This window comes from Nilaparvata lugens, chromosome 7 (assembly GCF_014356525.2).
Source record: "Nilaparvata lugens isolate BPH chromosome 7, ASM1435652v1, whole genome shotgun sequence".
NCBI lineage: Eukaryota > Metazoa > Arthropoda > Insecta > Hemiptera > Delphacidae > Nilaparvata > Nilaparvata lugens.
In genome coordinates this window covers 28104345-28127300 of record NC_052510.1, presented here as the reverse complement: position 1 = coordinate 28127300, position 22956 = coordinate 28104345, and the positions used below count along the sequence as shown (strand labels likewise).

The 22956-nt window shown below is 34.5% G+C and overlaps 1 protein-coding gene and 1 long non-coding RNA gene across 3 annotated transcripts in view; one reads left to right on the top strand and one right to left on the bottom strand.

Annotated features, from left to right (window-relative positions):
• Positions 1 to 883: 883 nt before the first annotated feature.
• On the bottom strand, positions 884 to 3606 carry LOC120352352. Its single transcript, XR_005571793.1, has 3 exons — positions 3380 to 3606; positions 2724 to 2795; positions 884 to 1431 (listed from the first exon to the last, which is right to left on the bottom strand). It is a non-coding gene; the product is annotated as an uncharacterized LOC120352352 (long non-coding RNA).
• Positions 3607 to 5628: 2022 nt separating this feature from the next.
• Positions 5629 to 22956, top strand: part of LOC111053142 (zinc finger protein 883) — a 62202-nt gene continuing 44874 nt past the window's right edge. Inside the window, exons 1-5 of one of the 2 annotated variants that reach the window (XM_039432433.1) lie at positions 5629 to 6257; positions 8783 to 8920; positions 14597 to 14701; positions 15169 to 15320; positions 20563 to 20710. In XM_039432433.1, coding sequence (XP_039288367.1) covers positions 6093 to 6257; positions 8783 to 8920; positions 14597 to 14701; positions 15169 to 15320; positions 20563 to 20710 — 708 coding nt within the window. In that variant the 5' untranslated portion in view covers positions 5629 to 6092. The remainder of the gene's footprint in view (positions 6258 to 8782; positions 8921 to 14596; positions 14702 to 15168; positions 15321 to 20562; positions 20711 to 22956) is intronic. The other variant, XM_039432434.1, reaches the window with a different exon arrangement.

Sequence of the window (22956 nt, the reverse complement as noted above, 5' to 3'; positions counted from 1 at the left end):
GAAATTATAATATTAGTGAGTTTAAAAGCCATTTTAGAATGTCTTAGCAAAACCATGCAGATAAAAGATTCCATACTATTATCATCAGAATCTTTCCACTGAAATTTTGTAAACATGGTTAATGTAGTATTATTCTATTCAGGTCACCTACTGAAAACCGACAAAGTAGGTCACGGTGTAGATTTTTAATTCTTGTTTAATAATCATTATATATTATGGGACTATATTTTTTGGCGTCATCAAAGAGACCACTGCACTAGTCTTCATTGAATGAAAATAATACCATTTTCCCTAAAAATATATTTTGGCTGCTTTTAAATTGTATAAAAATAAAAGAAAAACTGATTCACTTTTGACATTTTAAAAGAACCAAAATGAGTTTAGAAATAGAGCCAACATTACATTTTCTAAACCAAATTTTTACAAAAACATTTTGAGAGACTAGTTTCTGTTGTTGCACCATTTCTCTTGAGTTGTTACTCATCTCAAGTAACTGGTTTTATTTTATTCAAAATTGACTATATCATATTTTATAATGAAATCAGTGCTGTAGACTATTTTAAATTATTATCATTTATTTCCAATGACCAGGCATTCCTGGATAGATCGATCGCGTCTTCAGTTATAGGATGGTCATAGTTGACTAGACCCAACTATAGGCCCGCCACAACGTAGACCCACGCTAATCCATGAAAAGCAACCCACTCCGTGGGATGTTTTGTAAACCATTGCTAAGTTTCTCCAGACATCTGTGTAATACATGCAATGAATAATCCACTTGTCAGCTGATTGATTATGAATAATTCAATAGCAATGGTTTACAAAACATCCCATGGCGTGGGTTGCTTTTTGTGGATTAGCGTGGGTCTACTTTGCGGCGGGTCATATGAGCGTATAATAGAGGTACTGTAAGATATAGGCCATACGAAAAACCAAACATGGTGTATTTCAAATCGAAAATTGGTAGATTGTTTGTTTTTTATTAAATTCCAATTTTACAAAAATTAACATCAACATTTTTATGTGCTATTAGAAGTTATAGGAAGGAGAATTAATCAGCCTGCAAATATAAAAATACCTCTTGAGGAGAAAATACTTTTTACAGTTTGGATGTTGAGCAAACCAGAGACATTCTTAGCTGCTGATGACAGATATAATTTTTCTCAAAATACTGCTCATAGAACATTCTATGAGATAGTGGATGTCATTGCAGCTTCAGTAGATGAACATGGTCGGCACTCTCGCAGCAACAAAAGTCATCTGATGTATTAATAATAGCCTTCACTAACTTCATAACTTGTGCTTGCCACATAAGAACTTCTTTAATACAAGATTATCACCGGGTTGCACAACGGTCTGTTAACTTTTAATCCCAAATAAATTTCACTTTTGTTGCATCAGTAGTCCACACATGACCCTCTGTGGTGACTTCTGTAACATAAAGAAAACAATGATATTAAAACATCATTAAGTAGTGAACATGATTGACTTCCATAAGGTAGGTCTTCTAAGCATTATGTTATAATTACTAGTATTGCAGTCTATATACAGTGGTGCTTGCAAAATATATTGTAGTTCTCAATTTTCAATATGATATTAATCACTCTCAAACAGGCTGTATCAGTGCCACTTTTTTGAAGTTGTTTTTGAAGGAAACGTCAAGCTTGGCTACAAAATCTTACAGAAGCTTGATTGAATTACACCGGAAGAGTAGCTCAAATAATGTTATAATCATGAACATATAACATAGAAGAAACGCGTCTATAGTGAGGTCACGTTATATTGGCAGTAGAGTAATATAGAAGAACAACGTTGCCGATTCTCTGCCTAGTCACTGCCTTTTATAGAGGATAGCTGATACCAGTTTATCTTATTTAATATCAATAATTGTTCATTCTTCTTTAGAACAATCAATTTATCGTACTCATCAAGTGAATTTACTTTTCAATAAATAATACACTTGCATAATTAGATTGAAAATGTTGTTAATAATTAACAATTATTGAATATACTTCTACATTGTAAAAATCTGGCAAAAGAATAGCAACACCAATGTTAATCAAATACTGACTATCCTATGAAAAATTAAAGGTTACAAATTTTCCTAAACATTTTATTCGTCTCATAGTTTTAGAGATTTCCCTATACTGTAAGTCTTCTAGATTTTTCTCTGTATCTTCTTTAGTAGTGACAAAAAGACAGACTTCTTTCAATTGTGGAGTAGCTTGGTTTAAGTTTTCAAAATGCAATGGGTTTAAAGCTGCATATTATACACCAAAGTTTTCACAGATTCTTCTATAAAAAAGTTGTTGATTATCTTTAAAAATTTGCTGTTCTCAAACAATGTAGAGCAGCAAAAGCTGTCAAAATGTTCGCTTAGAAAGCATAGCCTGCATGGACTTGTGATGAAAATTTTGTTGGCAACTTTCTCAGTGTTTTCGACAATGTATGGAAAACAAAATCATATTAGATAGAGGGATTTTTACAAGTTGAAGAAGCAATTTTGCTGTAATTTTAACATATTTCCATAATTTGTTTAAAACTTTGAATGACAACTCTAATGTAAAAGCTCCAAGTTTTTAGCTTGGCGTAAATTATCACAGTCTCTACAAAAAATAGCTGCAGAATATGGTAAAATTATTTATACCAATGTGACTACTATCACTAATCGTTATTATGTGATAGAAATTATATTATAAGAGAATTGTATGAAAGAGCCTTACCTACTGCTAAACCAGCCATCTCGATGTGGCCATAGTTTTGATTCAGATAGGACTGGAAGAAGTCCAAGCTGCCTGTAAAACAAAAATCATAAAGTTTCAGTACTTGAGCTATTGAATTTAAATTAAAATCAATCTTTATGAAATGCAGAGGACCTGCATAGCAAATAAAATTATTCTTATAGAAAGCAAGAGATAATTTTTATAATCTTTATTATGCATAGGCCTATTCCATAGAATAACAAACTGTTTAATAAAATGAAAATGAGTGAAGTTTATTAGGTTTAAGTTTCTGTTTAGCCGATTGAGTATTCTGAAATTTGATAATGAAATTCTATTTATTTTTTTAATAAATTATGCCATAAACAAAATACAAATAGGTATTGAGGTTAAACAGCAATAAAAATCTAGGAAGAAACAGAAGTAGCCAAAATCAAAAGTAAATATTTCAATGCTATTTAAATGGATCAATAACTTTCATGACCACACAGAATAATTAACAAAATATTATATTATTTATTTTATTATTCACAATTTCCTTGATGAACACTAAAAAGCCTAACAGTTTTGGATAGATCACATCATGAGCACACATATATTTTAATATAATAGTCATACTAAACTAATAATATTGTCAAAAATGCAATTAATAAACTTACTAGCCAATAATGTGTAAATTTCCTCCTTTCCAATTATTTTATGAAATATGCCTTCAAAAACAGACTTAATATATGTTTTTATTCGTAATAATCCTCCATATTTGCATCTAGTTGTGTTGTTTACTTGACTGCAGACCAGAGCAGACGACGCGAAATTATCAACCAATAGGAGCGCTCCGATTCCGGGTGACTCGGGCTATAACTTCGTAGCCCGTACTATTTGGTCGGGTCACAGCAGCTTCTCTTTGTCTCAGAAACAGAGTAACGGCCAGCAACAGTCACAGTTATAACATAGTTAATCAAAAGTATTCTTTGAGTATCTATAGTGAGGTCCACGTTATAATGGTAGTGTACGATTTGCAATGGTGTTGCTATCCTTGTCTATCATTCAACAAATGTGAAAGAGTTGGGGGTTAGGTTTTATTTAGGTTATATTTAATAATGTTCCGTTAGGATAGGTTAGGTTTTTGCTTTAAAATTGCAATATGCTAGAAGGGGCTAGGGTCTAGGTAGAGTTATGTTTTTGATGTTTCAAAGGTAAAAGGATTGGTTAGGGGGTTGAGATTTTGCTTTGAAGCACATGTTTGTGAACATGTTCATGAAATGAACCACATGTTTGTGAACATGTTCATGAAATGAACCACTTGTTTGTGAACATGTTCATGAAATTAACCATTCGTTTATGTTTTGTTCTAAAGATGACGAATAAATCCAAAGTATTAAATGTGAAAGGGTTAGAGGATAGGTTTCATTTGGATTATATTTTATACACTGTGATAGATTTCACTGCATTTTTCGTTATATAAATTTGTTTTGCATGTAGAAGAATATAGTGATTTGTGATGTGTTTCATGTGTATTCATGAGTATTTCTTGTGTGTCCATTTTCTTTTAGTGAGAGTGTGAATATAATTTGTTGTGTTACCGTAACAGCATTTTGATGAAGAAATATGAATAAGGTTCAGTATTTTTTGTTAAATACAAACAATATTAATATCAAGGATAGGTGTCAAATAAAACATAATTGTAGACAAACTCCCGAAGTAAGAATCAAACAAGAAAAATATGAACAGGACAAAAAATTTATATTTGTAGAAAATTTATGCTCAATCTTTGGGGTGTAATTCCTTGAAATTATTATTGATCACCTTTACACTTGATTATGCTCAATACTCTATATCCTCTTGACCTTTGTCCCCAATACATGAGGTTGAACCCCCAAGCTAGAAGATCACAAGCCGCTACTGGTACTCAAGTATTTTGATAGAATGAAGAAAAAAAAAATGGCGGCTGAGAATATGGTTTGTTCAGTTTTATACAGTCACTGTCAAAAGTAAATATAAAATATTCTGGCAAATAGACAACATTGAATAGCGAGAGAGAGATAATGCTATCTGTTTTGTTGTATGATAGAAAAGGACAGCAACAGTATTGTCAATCGTACACTGCCATTATAATGTGGACCTCACTATATTACAATGCGGCGCTTCCTAACAAGATGGCGGATTTTTGCGTCAGGGTACTATCACAGTATACATACAGTAAGGAAACTTGGCTATACCCTGACGCCAAAATCCGTCATCTTGTTAGGAAGCGCCGCTTTGTAATAGTATTGATGGTAGGTTCGGATCACTTCAATGATCCGGATCAATTGATCTCGTTCACTGCCACGAGCCAATCAGAAGACCAGGATTGGAACTTCCCAAGGTCACGTGACGTGTTTAGTATTGGGGTCATGTAAAAAGCATTGGTTAGATAGGCGTTTGATTACAAGTTTCCATTCTGTATCTATTCTGTAGTACTATAGTGAGGTCCACGTTATAATGACAGTGGATAAAGATAGGAGAATAGCGATGCCGATTCTCTGCTTTAATTAATTATATTTCTACACTGTCAAAAACATACTTGGCATCGTTGTGGACCTATAAAAGGATAGTACCACCGGCTTTGTCGAATAATAGACAAGGATAGCAAAACCAAAGTTGATCAAATGCTGTCATTATAACGTAGACCTCACTATAGCCAAGTTTCCATACTGTATGTATACTGTGATTCCGCACTCGCCTACAGCTCGTGCGTAAACGTTTCTTTTGGTGCAGCAAACTGTCACTTTGCGCACTAGTTGCACAAATAACTATTTTATCATTGAAGCATGTATCACATTGCAATTAAAAACTGAGACGATATTAATGAATTTCAAACTTGAGATCTGATAAACATGAAAACAGAAAACTTGAATAATTGAACAGTTGACATTCTGAAAACTTGATTGACGGAAATATTGACATAATGAAAGCTTGACGAAATAAAAATTTGACGCGGAAGGAATTGCATCTTTTTCGGTACGGTACTTACGTTATTTTTGAAGCTAAAACCTATTGACTTCTGTATAACAAGCAATGAATAAATTATGACTCGCTCCTACGCCAATAATTAATATTTTATTATGGCTTGTATAGTTTAATGTCAAGTGCATTTTCTAGTTTGTGAAGAGCGAGGAGTTTGAAAATAGCGGTTAACAGTTTGCCAACCGCGCCCACTCTATTGACCCCGGGCTCACAGTGGGGGGCCCACCCGCCAGAGTCCCACCCCGGGCGATTTTCTCACCCCAGTTTTTCCGACAATATAGAAGTAGGCAGGCTAAGTATTGACTTTTGTGCTGGGCAGTCGGAAAATGAGAAATCAAGTCTAAAGCTGTAATTTATTGTCAAATTATGGCTAACTGTTGGAAGAATCCTGAATTCAATGAAGACAATCTCCATGAAATTTGTCGTCTATGTCTGTCACGGGGTGGCATAATGTCCTCGATCTTCAGTTCTCCTGGAGGCGAAAAATCTTTACCTTTAACAGATCGAATAATGTCTTTCACTGCAATAAAGGTGAGTAATTTTCGTTCATTCAGTCACAAAATTCTTGATCTCTGAATTTATCAATAATAAATTATAGGTTATGTTTACATTGATAAGACAGAAGGAATCTGAAGGTTAGGTTGACACAAACTATTATTTCTGTGTACAGTATGAAATAGAATTATGCAAGGTAAATAATGGAACGGTACGGTAGCTTAATGTATTGTCTTTGATAAAGAAGACTCAGATCACTCAAATTACAAAATTAATTGAAAGACTGAGAAATACCAGGTTTTTGTGCTATAATAAGCCTATTATCTTCTCCAAGGGCCGATTTTTTAATTAGGTGTTGAGGCTAGAAGACTCAGATCACTCAAATTACAAAATGAATGAAGATACTGAGAAATACCTGTTTATATTTTTTGTGCTATAATAATAAGCCTATTATCTCCAGGGGTCGATTTTGTAAGCAGGTGTTGAGGCCTAAGACCATAAAATTTAGAGGACTAGTAAATTATGTCATTAAAAACTTATCATTTTTAATTGACTGTCTAATAAATCACAGAATGTTATAATCATAAAACCTCTTTAATTATTTTTATAACAGGCTAGCACCTGTTCAACATAGGTGGCCCTATAATTATTTCTGTATAAAAAAACTACAACAAATCAGTGCAGCTATGCAGGCCACTATCTACCATTTCTCGCTTTTGTTAACCAAGCCAATCTGCCAATAATCCTTTAGGAACCAATGGTATTTAAATCTTAGGCCTATAGCAATTTCAGTTTTCCCTTCAGAACATGAATCAATTGTAAAACTTTGAAAGTACGGTACCTATGCGGTATTCTTCCTGTAGGCTATCATGAAATCAATTCTTCTGTAGATCCGTATAACATTATTAGGACATCAAGCTGGAAGAACAATGGGACAACAAGTGTACGAGCAAATTGTCAAGCATCTGAAAATGTATGGTTTTCTATATTATACCCCTCACACCCCTGTGACACCATCGGTGTATCTCTGGTGTTCCAGCTTGTTTTACACACGTAGGTTATACCAATGGTTTCCCAAGTTAATAACGACCTTTTTAGAATATCTAGACCAATATGGTTTTAGTACGGTATGTTGGCTCAAACTGGGACATCATTGCCCCATCATCGTCCATTGGGACATCATTGGTTTCTCACTGGTATCCTAGTGTTTTTTACATACGGAATCTACTGGTGTCCTTATTTATTGTTATCCTTGAAGAATATATGCTTTGTTTTTATATATTGAACTTTGAGCATTTAGAGCTCAAATCACTACTATATATACAGGATGGGTGATATTCACATTATTAATCAATATCATGCATATCAGAAATGAAATACATAAGTGGTGCTGATTAATAATGTGAATATCTTCTGAACGGTTTGAGATATCGATATGCGGTTTTGGCCATTCATTTTTTCTTGAAATTTCGTATCGAATTCATTTATCGCATGACCACCTTCCTATTTGAAAAAATAAAGTTGCATTCAATATGGCGTACCAGATTTTTGAAGTTAAAGTAGTATTTTCAATTTTAGTAGGATCCCCAATCACACCCAACGTCAAATAACCTTTGTGTATGAGATATTAAGCCGTTCTCATACTTTTTTCTCTCCTTACTGCTTTGAATAGTATTGATTAATAATGTGAATATCTTCTGAACGGTTCGAGATATCGATGTGCGGTTCTCACCGTTCATTTTTTCTTCAAATTTCGTATCGAATTCATGTATCGCATGACCACCTTCCTATTTAAAAAAATAAAGTTTCATTCCATATGGCTGATCCAAGATGGCGGACCAGATTTTTGAAGTCATAGTAAAGTAGTATTTTCAATTCAAGTTTCAATAACGTCAAAGATACGCCCAAAATTAGCATTTTTCTTGCTTTTTCTCAGATTTATCGAGAACAAATAAACAGAAATTGTTCAAATTTAGTACAGAAGCTAAGCTAGGGTGTAATAATGTTGTGTTAGAAGGAATTTGAAATAACACCAAAGATACGCCCAAAATCTGCGTTTTTCCAGCATTTTTTTGCGCTTTCTCAGCTTTATGGAGAACAAATGAACAGAAAATGTTCAAATTTACTACAGAAGCTCAGCTGGGGTGTAATAATGTTGTGTTAGAAGGAATTTGAAATAACGCCAAAAATACGCCCAAAACTAGCTGCTTTTTGCGTTTTCTCAGTTCTTTCATTAAGTAATAGACAGAAAATATTCAAATTTGGTACAGAGGTTTAGCTAGGGTCTAAAAATTTCTGTGATGACGTGACTTTAATATTTCATCAAAAATACGCCCGAAATCAGCGTTTTTCTGCGTTTTCTCAGTACTTTGACTATCTGATGGAATGAAGCATGCTCAAATGAAAAATGCAGGCGAGCGAAGCGAGCCCGCTGATCTCATTTTTGGACGATCCAGTCGGGGGTCCAGGGGGCGGAGCCCCCATGATAGACGGATATGGCGAGCGAAGCGAGCCTGACGGCTAGTACAGTATACACATGATATAAAATCTTTTTGTTGCAGATTTTGAAAGAAGATGGGCTACCTTATTTAATATGTCACAGTTGTTTATTTAATGTAGAAAGAGTTTATGAATTCAAACAGCAATGTGAGCATTCAGACACTGTTCTCAGGCAGCATCTCATGTCTGGTAAGAGTTGGGTAAGTACGACGGCATTACACTATCACAAAACCCCCCCCCTTACCTCATCATTGGTTTGCTGAAAAACCGTCTCAACCTCAAACATTAGAATAAGAGTAAGCTTATCATTATCAGACCCGGCGTCGGGGTTGGGGATCCCATCGCGCAGTTGCTTCATGCAACCGCAGACACCCACTCCGGAGCCCTTCTTCTCAAATTCCTTCTTCTCTTCCATTTGCTCCAGAGACCTTTCATCCTAGGGCGGCTGTTTTTCCATTGACTTTACTTTTGAGTCGCCCTCTCCTATGTGCGTGACTTGTCGGATGGTGGAGGGCGCCCCGCGTTCACCCACCATCCAAAGAGTCACGCACAAACTTTCTTTCCTATCTGTCTTACTTGACAAACTCTTCGTTTTTCTAATTTTCTCTAAAAACTACTGCCTTGCAGAAGGGTTCAGTGGAATACCAAAGGCTAAGGGAGCCAACCCTGAAAGAAAAGCAGCCTGCTTGAAGGCTTTAGATAGCGGCCCTATCATTGAGATCGGAAGCTGTGGGCCAATAACCCGCACTTGTTAAACAACAGTTATTAAAGAAACTGAAATGAATAGCAAACGGACGGAATTACGGAACTGGACTTTTGGCTTGAAACATAAAATGAAAATTGGATTTTGGAATGTTAGGACTTTGGCAAAGATGGGTAAATTGAAACAGGTTGCACAGGAAATGAGAAATTATAAGCTAGAAATATTGGGACTTAGTGAAGTGAGATGGTTTGATTTTGGAGAGCTGAAAACAAGTAATGGTCTGACCTTCTTGTATTCTGGTTTGCCAGAGGAGAGTGGAGCGGTTCACAGGGATGGGGTGGGAATTCTTCTCACTGCAAAAGCAAAGCAGAGTCTAATGGATTGGAAGCCTGTATCTGAAAGGATTATAACTGCGTAATTCAATAGCAAAATTCGAAATATCACTGTTATAAAATGCTATGCTCCGACAGAGGTAGCTGAGATGGAGAAAAAAGAAGAGTTCTATGCTTTGCTAGTTGAAACTGTCAAGAAATCTCCCAAAAGAGATCTTCTTCTTATAATGGGTGACCTGAATGCTAAGGTTGGTTCAATCAATGAAGGTGTAGAGCATATCATGGGAGCCCATGGTGAAGGTCAAGTAAATGATAATGGTGAAAGGCTTATCAACTTCTGTGATGAATATGATCTTGTTATTGGAGGTACAATTTTCCCTCACAGAAGATGCCATAAGGTTTCATGGGTTTCCCCAGATAATGCAACAGGGAACCAAATCGACCACATAGCAATTAGCAGAAAATTTAGAGGATGCCTTACAAATGTTCGTAACAAGCGAGCAGCAGATGCAGGAAGTGATCATCATCTGATGGTGGCTGAATTTCGTATGAAAATTATGAAATGTGCTCAGAAATTTGCGAAAAGAAGAAGAAAGTTTGACCTCAGCCACGAGAGGACAGAAATAAAAATGATCCAACTACAACTTCAAAATCGCTTTGAGGCCCTACACATGACACCCGATGTAGATGCAGCATGGGGAGAGATACAGGAAATATTCACCAAAACAAGTAAAGAAGTTCTTGGTTTTAAGGACCCACAAAAAAGAATGGATGTCAGAAGATACTTGGAGGGAAATTGCAAGGCGAAAAGTACTGAAAGCAATGATCAATCAAAGCAAAACCAGGCAGCAAAAGTCCCAGGCACAGAGAGACTATTCTATATCAATGAGGAATGTAAAGAGGAAAGCCGGGAGGGATCAGAGATATTGGATAAACAAGCAAGCTCAGAAAGCAGAAGATGCTGCCAGGAGAGGAGATCTAAAGGAGCTGTACAGTACCACCAGACTGCTGGGAAAGAATGGCTTTCGCAAGAAGAGACCGATTAAAGACAAGCAGGGTGTGTTACTTTCATCACAACAAATGAAAAGATGGGAGGAGCACTTTGAGGAAGTATTGAACAGAGGTAATGCAGGAACGGAGAAGGGCTTTGCTCAAAATGAAAATATAGCTCTTGAGATAAGTGTAGATCCTCGAACAAGGAATGAGATCATTGAAGCAATTAAGGCATTGAAAGCTGGAAAAGCAGCTGGAATTGACAATCTCCCACCAAAAGTGTTCAGACTAGACCCAGAACTGACAGCAGAGATTTTGGAACCCCTTTTGAAGATGATTTGGGTAGAGGAAGTAATACCCGAGCAGTGGAAAAAAGGTCCAATTGTGAAAATTCCAAAAAAGGGAGACATCACAAAATGTGACAACTCGAGAGGCATTACCTTACTGTCTATTGTGAGCAAGGTGCTGGCCAGATTAAAACCTTCAATAATTGAACTACAACTGAGAAAAGAACAGGCTGGATTTAGAGAAAACCGTAGCTGCATTAATCTCATTAACACTCTGAGAATCATCATTGAACAGAGTGCAGAATGGCAGAGCCCCCTATATTTAGCATTCATCGACTTTGAGAAAGCCTTTGATCCAATGACAGAGAATGCATGTGGAAGATTTTGGAAATATATGGCATTCCACCAAAGATCTTGAATCTAATAAGGGCTTGCATGGTGGTTACAAATGTCAAATAATTCATGATGGTGTGTTATCAAACCCAATTGATGTAACATCTGGTGTAAAGCAGGGATGCATTGTGTCACCTATCCTCTTTGTTACTGTGCTAGATATGGTTATGAAAACATCACTGAACAGAAGGAGAAGAGGTATTCAATGGGGGATGCAAAACATACTTGAAGACTTGGATTTTGCAGATGACCTTTGTCTTCTGGCACAAAGACATAGTGACATGAGAGAAAAGCTGCTGGCACTGAGTGAGATTGCTAAAAATGTAGGTCTGAAGATTAATGAGGCAAAAACGAAAGAGATGATAGTCAATGTTCATGGAGGGGAAAGTTTCGAAATAAATGGGAGGAGAATAGAGAGGGTGGACTCATTTGTTTATTTGGGCAGCATGGTAAATCCTGAGGGAGGTGCCGAGGATGATGTCAAAACTCGCATCAGAAAAGCAAATGGGGACTTTTCACAGCTGTATACAGTATGGAGGAACAATAAAATCTCGAAACAGACGAAGCTACGAATTTTGAACTCAAAATTGAAGTCTGGCCTCTTCTACGGTTGCGAGACATGGAAGGTAACAGCTGAAATCCGTAAAAGACTCCAAGTCTTCATTAATCGATGTCTGCAAAAGATTGAGTGCGTGTGGTGGCCAGATATGATTTCAAATGAAGAGCTCTGGCACAATACAGGACAGATGCCCATAGACGTTGACATCAGGAAGAGGAAATGGAGGTGGATAGGCCATATTGAGGAAAAGAGATGGAGCAATAGAAAAGGACGCTTTGCAGTGGAATCCTCAGGGGAGAAGACAAAAAGGAAGGCCAAGGATTTCATGGAGGCGAGCAGTGGAGAAAGAGCTTGGCAAGGTGGGAAAGACTTGGCGAGAGGTGAGAAGGATGGCAGATGATAGAGAGGGATGGCGGCTATTCGTGGATGCCCTATGCTCCAACTGGAGTTACAGGAATTAAGTCAAGTATCATTATCAGTGAATTATCGAATTTCCTACAACTTTTGATGCTAGCTCCACTAACAGATAGTTATGAGTTATGGTTTATAACTCTAAACTACCTATAGATTTTCATGTAGCCGAGCTAATAAGTGCCTAAAATTATTTTTCCTGTTTGCTTTCATCATTGGTAATGTTATACTTTCACGCTTTAAATGAAAATTGAACTATCAATTTATTGCATTATCCATTTCTGGATTTAAATAATTATTCATAAATTGAAAAGACTGATGAGATAAGGGAGAGCTGTTCCATGTTGTATTTGATATCAATCTCAACCTTACCCTAATCATAATTAAAATGGTAACCACCCAGAGTAGGTAACTTACCATTAATTTCACATGAGATAATATTCTTGATAGAAATTAGGTATTTGATTGAGAAAAAATGTATGTTTTTACTAAGAATGATCTTTTTGAAAAAAAATAGTTTGTAATGAATAGCTTTGATGCAGCCTTAGCAACAGAGTTGAAAATATTAGTCCTATTTTTATAAAAAAATTATATTTATTTCCCTTTTCAGACAAATTTCATGCTATATATAATTTGTTTATCAACCAGTTCTACAGGTTTTACAACATTTTTTTTTCAATTGAAATTTTCATGAAGAAATTTCAAAGACAAGATCAGTCAAGAAAAAATATACATATTCCAACCTCAAAGTGTTTCATTAAATTTTGAAGTTTTCTGAACCGTTTTGAGATGTATTGATGTACTCCTGGTATATATTATTGACTTGAACATGGGCAGGCCACATCAATGGTGTTTGCACCATGCTGGCACGGGTAGTCTACTTACTGCGTAGACTCAGAGCCATCCTTACAGTGTTCAACCATAATATAGGCCTACTGTCTGCTGTCCAGTGTGCTGCATTATGTCAGAACAAGGACAGCGAGGACAATCATATGCTGAGAGCTGATGGTGATGCACATATCACAAGGAGGGAGGACATTGGCATACCACTCTGCACAACCTACAACAGGAACCACTCCTTCCCTACCTTTGCTCTGCGCCTATACAACCACCTGCCTGTTGGTGTAAACAACCTGCATGCTATTGCTTTTAGAAACAGAGTTGAGATCTGGCTCAAGAGAAATCCATTCTACTCAGTGAAGGAATATTTTTATGTTCACAATTCACAAGGATAGTATACCTGCCATCTTGCTTTTATTGACGCCATCTATCCAGTGGTGGTCATGGATGTAGAATAAGGAATTGAAGAATGTGTGTTTTTTCAAAGTTTCTGCCTTGTGTTTCACTGTTTGTGATTTGAACTCTTTTATAGAAAATTATTATTTTCATTTTTTAAAACAAAATGTTTGACGTAAATAAGAATGGAAATGAAATCTCTTTCATCGGGTAGACTTTGCTCTAAGCTGTGGTGAAAGCAACAGGTCTTAGGAAGTAAACCTTGAACAAATCCTTGAAAAGATGGTTTGATTTTAGAGGCTCATAGGCTCGGAACAGGCAGTTATAACTAATCCGTGAAAGGAAGAAGATGATAGAATAATTTGTCCTTCCAGAAAAATAGAAAGAAGCAATCTTGAACTATGAAAGTGGTGTAATTAGTTTGATGTTTTCCGTAGTTATTTTATAATCATAAACTGTTTAAAGAGGAAACAGTTGAAAACGCTAAGAAATAATGGGTTTTACAGTTTTATTTTTCAATTGCAAAATCTCAAATGTTAGATTGACGATTGACGAATACAAGACAGTTGAATATCAAGTAAGTCTTTCCGACAATAATTTCGTCAATAAAGAGTTACTCTTTTGATGATACAACCCAGCTCTTCATGGGTCAAGAAATTCAATACTAAATTTTTATTTTTCATATCTTGATTACCATAGCATAAATTAAATAACATTTAAGAAGCTCTTTATCTGTTACCTCATTATTGTTGTGATGTAGAATATTTTATAAATAATGGATTTATTTGTTTTTTATTTAAATACGAGTGCTTAAGAATGAAAATTAAAGATTCGCTTTCATGAAACTAGTTTCCAACAACATAAATTTTGTACTTGGCAAATGTAGAAAGAAAGAAAAGTAATAATTTGTAATTTTTTGTAAGCTCAATATGATTTTAAAGCTATCAATGATTTGATTTCAGGGATCGTTTGTGAAAAAAGAGCTCGATTCAAGTGATGAAGAAGATGAAACTAACAAAAGTGCAGAGAATACATCGGCATCAATAAATGGTGTTCATGAAGATAGGGTAAATGGATATTCCTTTTTAATTCATTTACAAACCTACCCTTTCAAGTAATACATTATCTATTTCCAATTTCATCTATTGTATTCTTTTGTGTAGAATTGTGCTCCGATCTATAAAATTAAATCTATAAAACTGGATAGTCAGTCATATTGTACCTACTATGTGCAATATGATTTTATTATAGGCTGTGTTGAGCAATTGAAAATACATTTTGATTCAGGGTTGGGCAATGTAGTATGGATAATTTTATATAGCAGTTACACACTCATTTTTTTAACGAATGAGTGAGTAAGTGCTATTATTTCAATTTATCCATGCTTCATTGCTTAACCATGTATATTAGGAAACTATGTTCGTGGATCAAGCTATTTTTTTAATAGAATATGTTTATTTTGCTTGTCTAATTGATTTGCTTGCATATTTATCAACCAAATTAATTCGTTTTCAATTCTGTTCAATGAAAATAGATTCAAGAAGATTGTAAGGCGGAGACAATGTTTGAAGAAAATGATGAGAATGGTTGTGATCTGACAGCTGGTCCCGAGGCAGCACCCTACCTTAACTCTGACGATCAGGACGATGAATCATCAATTTCATCACCAGATAGTACAACGGATCAGTATGTAATTCGATGGTTTTTTAAATGTCTTTCAATATTAGATAGCTCAAGGTTTGTTTTTTCTGTCACTATATCAATTATGTGTAATAATTGCACAAAAAATCAGGAATAGATAAAGTGAATGATGATTTATGACTTCCTACAAATACTGGCATGTTTGTTCGACCATAAAAATATACATATGCATTAAGAATGACGTACGAGAAAAGAGAGAGAGATTAAAATTGGCATACTTTGTATAAGTCCAGTTCCTTTTGGAGTTAGGTAGGCCTACAGTTGCATGGGTGGTCTCTTGCAAAACTTACTTCAACCACTCTGCGTTGTCCTGAAAGTCGCTCTGAAAAAATCCTAGTTTCTCGACTAACATTCTTTAGAGAGCGGTCCTGAACGTAAAACAGCTCTTTATAAAAACATTTCAACACATTTATTCTCAAATATGAACATTCTTGGGCCCATTACACATATGCACCAAACGCGGTATGCTATAAATACTGGTATTACAGCTATACTCGTCCAGAGATCTCTTACACAAATCAAGTCCTTCTATATTCCACATGTCCAATATCGTAACTTGGCTCATCCATCAAATAGTATATCATGACGTCTCAAAATCCTCATTTAAATTAAAATTGAAGAAATTTCTATTACAGCTGGGAGTAGACAATGCAGAAAACATTATCACAACAAATTACAATACCCCCCTTGATCAATGAATTAGCTGGAGTGTAGCAACCTGTCTAGTGCCTACTGTTATTATCAATTATCAATCATTTAAAATGTATGAATTCAGGGCTACTTTCTTGTATTTATAAAATAGAATTATAGTACCCTTAAAAATTAATAAAATATTAAAAAACAAGAATACAATTGTAACGTAACTACTAGTTTCGGTGATCACACCATCGCCAGGTTATAAAAAAAATGCTTACTAATAGTTTTTTTATTTTAAATAAAATCTTCAGGTAAATTATTTTAGCAGCTGCCCCTATCTATAAAATAATTTTTACTTTCCTTGCCCTACTACCATAGGTAAGGAAAGTATTGCTTTCCAAAAAAATCTGGTGTGGTACACTCACACAACTTTCCTTGCTCATTGAACTGTAAGCCTCATTCTCAAACGAGAATAATTTAGGGGAATAACATCATGACAATTATTGGCGGCAACATATTATTTGCAACTACGATCAGACTACTGTATATGTGTATATATAATTATTGTTTTCAGAGTACTTTTTCCTTCGTGTAAATTCTAAATTGTGAAATTAGATGATTTTTTAAAAGTCGTCAAAACAGCTGTTCTACAGATGAAATATCTTGACTATGACTGTGTACTTTTTATAAACTGCTCTACCTACCTCATGCACGAGATGGAGGTTACAAAGTCCATTTCTCAAGGATAGGGTGGACCCCCCATTAGTTCTCCAGGAAAAAGACTCATGCCAGTTCATAGATCTGATAAATAACTATACAGGGTAAGAATTTGAAAAAAATCGTTAGAGCAGTTTTTGAGAAAATCGTGAAAACATGGTTTTTAGTCATTATCCGCCATTTTTCTCAATAATATTACGGAGCTCCTGAAATTTCCCTAGAAATGAGACTCATGTCAGTTGATAGGGCATATAGATAGCTATCTATGATATAAATTTGAAGAAAATCGTTAGAGCCGTTTTCGAGAAAACCGTGAAAAACATGGTTTTTTCGTCATTATCCGACATTTTTCTCAAGAATATTACAGAGCTCCTGAAATTTCCCTAGAAATGAGACTCATGTCAGTTGATAGGGCTTATAAATAGCTATCCATGGTATGAATTTGAAGAAAATCGTTAGAGCCGTTTTCGAGAAAAACGTGAAAAACATGGTTTTTTAGTAATTATCCGCCATTTTTTCCGCCATCTTGAATTGAATTTTATTGAATTTCTTATTGTCGGATCCTCATGGTATAAGGACCTTAAGTTTAAAATTTCAAGTCAATCGGTTGATTAGGAATGGAGTTATCGTGTTCACAGACATACACACACACACACACACACACACACACCACACACACACACACACACACATACACACACACACACAACACACACACACACACACCACACACACACACACACCACACACACACACACACACACACACACACACACACACACACCCAAAAATCATGTTTTTGGACTCAGGGGGACTTGAAACTTATAGAAAACTTGAAATCAGGGTACCTTAATTTTTTTTGGAAAGCAATACTTTCCTTACCTATGGTAATAGGGCAAGGAAAGTAAAAAATCTGGTGTGGTACACTCACACAACTTTCCTTGCTGATATTTGAAACTACGATCAGACTTCTGTATATATAATTGTTTTCAGAGTAATTTTTCCTTTGTGAAAATTGTGAAATTCGATGATTTTTTTTAGTCGTCATTTTTTTAAAGTCCACAAAACAGCTGTTCTACATATGAAATATCTCGACTATGTGTTCTTTTTAAGAACTGCGCTACCTACCTACCTCATGCACGAGAAGGAGGTTACAAAGTCCATTTCTCAAGGATGGGGTGGACCCCCCATTGGTTCCCCAGAAAGGAGACTCATGTCAGTTGATAGAGCTTATAAATAGCTATCCATGGTATAAATTTGAAGAAAATCGTCAAAGCCGTTTTCGAGAAAATCGTGAAAAACATGGTTTTTTAGTGATTATCCGCCATTTTTCTCAAGAATATTACGGAGCTCCTGCAATTTTTTCAGAAATGAGCCTCATGTCAGTTGATAGGGCTTATCAATAGCTATCCATGGTATAAATTTGAAAAAAATCGATGGAGCCGTTTTCTAGAAAATCGTGAAAAACATGGTTTTTTAGTCATTATCTGACAATAAGAAATTCAATAAAATTGAATTCAAAATGGCGGATAATTACTAAAAAACCATGTTTTTCACGTTTTTTTCGAAAACGGCTCTAACGATTTTCTTCAAATTCATACCATGGATAGCTATTTATAAGCCCTATCAACTGACATTAGTTTCATTTCTGAGAAAATTGCAGGAGCTCCGTAATATTCTTGTGAAAAATGGCGGATAATCACTAAAAAACCATGTTATTCATGGTTTTCTTGAAAACGGCTCTAACGATTTTCTTTAAATTCATACTATGGATAGCTATCTATAAGCCCTACCAACTGACATGAGTCTCATTTCTGAGAAAATTGCAGGAGCTCCGTAATATACTTGAGAAAAATGGCGGATAATTACTAAAAAAAACATGTTTTTCACGATTTTCTCAGAATAACTTGACCGATTTTTTTCAAATTCATACCCTGTATAGTTATTTATCAGCTCTATCAACTGGCATGAGTCTCATTTCTGGGAAACTAATGGGGGTCCACCCCATCCTTGAGAAATAAACTTAGTAACCTCCTTCTCCTGCATGAGGTAGGTAGGTAGCGCAGTTCATAAAAAGAACACATAGTCGAGTTATTTCATCTGTAGAACAGATGTTTCGACGACTTTAAAAAAATGATGACTAAAAAAATCATCGAATTTCACAGTTTACACAAAGGAAAAAGTACTCTGAAAACAATTATATATACACATATACAGAAGTCTGATCGTAGTTTCAAATATGAGCAAGGAAAGTTGTGTGAGTGTACCACACCAGATTTTTTAGTTCTACATTTTTTCTCGAAAATTGGGTTATGATTCTCCATGTGGGTGGTATTATTTTTTTTAAGTTTAGAAAGTAAATATATTTGGAATTCCTCTTTCACAATCAATTTTTCACTATCATGTTCAAATTCTAATATTGACATTCATTATGTTCAATGCTTGTGTATTTATGGTTTGAATTTAGAAGGTGTTCAGCAAATTCTGATTTTTGTGTTGTATAATTCTTGGATTCTAGTGCCCGTATATGTTCATTAAATCTTGTCTGAAAATTTCTACGTGTCTGTCCAATATACAATTTTTCACAATCACTGCAATTAATTTTGTAATTTACAAAGGTTCTCAAAAATAAATGATCAAGATAATTTATTAAAAAAAAAACGGAGTATACAAAATTATTTGAGAAAAATTGTATATTGAACAGACAAGTAGAAATTTTCAGACAAGATTTAATGAACATATAACTTACGGGCACTAAAATCCAAGAATAATACATTCTAAACTTAATAAAAATAATATACTAAACATCATTCACATGGAGAATCATAAGCTAATTTTCGAAAAAATTTAAAACTAAAAAATCTCAAATAAATTAGTTGATAGATAGGGGCAGCTGCTAAAATAATTTACCTAAAGATTTTATTTCAAATAACAAAACTATTAGTAAACATTTATTTTCATAACCTGACGATGGTGTGATCATCAAAACTAGTAGTTATGTTTTAATTTGAATTTTTGTTTTTTAATATTTTAAATTAAAGGTTACTATAATTCTATTTTGTAAATATCAATTATTACAATAATCTATAATAATATATAAAATAATCAGAAAGAGGGAAACGAAGCTAATAATAAATCATAACCTCATTCTTTTATCAAACTCTTATTCATCAAAATTTGGGAGAAAGACAGTCTTGGGCTATGTCTGTTGTCTTCTCCCAATCATATTATATTGAATAATGATTTGTGATTGTCAATGAAATAAATAATCTTATAATCTGTATTATCACTTCAATAATAATCTTATTTTTGAGCCGTCCAAAATAATTTTAATAATAGTCTCAATAAGCTTCTGAATGCATAAAAATTGTTTCCTCCCTCTATGTTTGAATCTGAATTAGCAACTTTGGTTTGTGCACAGGCATTTACCCATGCAGACCATTTTGCAAAAGTTATTAAGCTTAGTGTATTCATTATATTTATATATTTCTTTCTTGATACTGTGTTTGAGTGCATAAGGTTTTTTATTTTATAATTTGCATTTTTTTCTAATAAATATCTTCTTTCTGACTAAGTTATGAACTATGTGTCACATTTTCAAAGACTTACAGAACATTTTGTCTATTTTTCAATAGTAATTGATTTGGCTTCTTCTAAAAACGTTAACTAAACTTTTATTGATGCACAATGTGTTGAAATTTGATATGCTTTTCTATTGAATGCACATGTTACCAAAAAATAAACTCTGTACAATCCATGTAATTCTATAGACTTTGAAACATCCTTTAATATCAATGGAAAATGGTCTCAGTTTTTCTTTAGTAGAATAGGTATAATTTCTCTAATGTTATTCTGAATTTTTGTTATATTTCAGTGTAATCGATGACAGAGAAGCAGAAAAGCCAGAGGAATCAAACATGGGGTGGATAGGCGGCGATTCGAACCTGATCAATTGTCCATCTTGTAATAAACCATTCAACAATCAGCAACAGTTGGATCGTCATCAGCTAATTCATACACAGGTGCGTGCAATCATCTTCCTTTTTGCCAAAAATGTGTGTTATAAACCTACTCAAAATGCAGTATTAATCAATTTGTTCATCTATGCATCGATCAATTCCTACAAACGTCCAACAGCTTTCCGGATGTGTTGCTAAAAACTAATCGATATCAAGGTTGTGCACGATTAAAATTAATTTTTGTGTACTTTGAATGATGATCGTGAATATATTAGAAATTGTTTCCTATTACTAACGTTTTGATAAAATTTTTCAACCATAGAACCATTTTTATGCTTCTCTAGACTCTCGAAAATTGTGTATTCTCGAACGTGGTAAAAAGCCTCTTCTATCATCATTATAATGTGACAATTCTCTAGAACCACTCTATCGTTCTACAATACATGTTTCAGAAGCGTTTTAGACGTTCAAAGTCCTCAATTCATGTTCTTTCCTTGGACAAAATAAATGTGCCATTAGCTACTTATTTTCCATCGCAAACGTCTCGTCCACTTTCACACAATTTTATTCATTTTACGGCTTTTTGTTTTACTTTTAAAAATACTTTACTACTGCTCCCCCGGATGGATTTTATCCATGGAGTAAATGCCAAAAAATTAATATTAATCTATACTTATAAAATTCTTATCTCACTGATCACAATTTCTGGAAAACTACTGGACGGATCGCCAGGTAAGCTAGTTGTAAATAAAGCTTTATTATTAATAGTCAACGCTGAAAAAAGACAGGCTCAATCACCAGGAATAATATAAATTCTATGAAGGACCAGTAAGCCAATAATTTTGAGTAGTTCAATCACTTCCATTATGGACACTGGATACATTATGGACAATCAATACGTATGAAATTTATTAGCTACAAAATGAAAAACTTTGATTGAAGTGACCCAAACTACTACAATATGAACCATTTAGATCAAATATAAGAAATTACTCACATCTCTCATTAACTCGTACTTTTTGTTCACAAAATATTAACACAAAAATATAAGTTATATTGAATGAACTCACGGCTAATAGTAATCAAGTTTGTCTTTTTCTGGCCATGCTACAAATAAATGTAGGTTTATGTTTTACATCTTGTTTTTGTAATCTTGTTGTCTATTAAGAAATTTGTCAATGTTTTTTTTTGTTTGCAATAAAATTTGAAAAAAAAATAATTATCAACAAACTCCTAACCAAAGAAAATCTCTGTGCTCAGTTCTAATCGGAATGTATGAGACTCCATATACGGTACAGCTGATAGAAGGCCAAGCATAAGCATACAACAATGGAACAAACACGTGGCAATAAGCTCGCGCTTTCGATCCACAGAAAATTAAATTCGATCAGCTGATTGTTGAAATTATTTTAAGCTTTCCAATGATTACAACATATGTTAGAATATAATGTGTCAATTATATCAGTTCCATATGGCATTCACTTTACCATGTTCATAAACTTACTAAATAGGATCCTTTTTCATCCTTTGAAACCCTTAGAGGCAAAATATCTCAAAATCCGTTCTTAGTGCGCGTCTAGCATATTTGAAGAATATTTGTGCAAAGTTTTAAGTCTGTTGGCCAATTAGTTTGAGCTGTTGTGTGATTTTACATGAAAATTTTTAAAAAAATGCCCTCTCCTGGACCCCTCTCTGCTCCTGGTCGGAATTTTTCTGCATAGATCTAATTTTTTTCGTAGCTGAACAAAAAGGTCCCTCATGACTTTGCTGTGCAATGAGCGGTTAAAAAGTACAACATTTTTGGGGGGCCCCAGCTCCCTCAAGGGGGCAAATTTCTGAAAATCCTTTCTTAGTGGATGTTTTGAGGCTATGATGAACAATTATGCAAAATTTCAAGTTTGTAGGCTCAGTAGTTTGGGCTGTGGTGTGATTTCAGTCTGTCGGGGCTTAGCCTTTTATAGATAGAGATTTCAAGTTTGTAGGCTCAGTAGTTTGGGCTGTGGTGTGATTTCAGTCTGTCGGGGCTTAGCCTTTTATAGATAGAGATTTATTTTAAAATCACTTGATAATGGCATTATTTATAGCCGAAACATGTCGTGTTGAATAATTTCAAAAAGGGTAATCAGATTTATAAATATTAGAATATGAATATAAGAAAAAATATTTTTATTTCTATTCCTGGGAGTATAGATAATTTTTATGTTTCATAAAAAAAACTTTTATGACGGGAGTTCTATCAATTGATCCTATTCTATCAAGACTAATTTTGTTTGTATATCTGACAGATCGCGTGAACAGCTTAAACAATT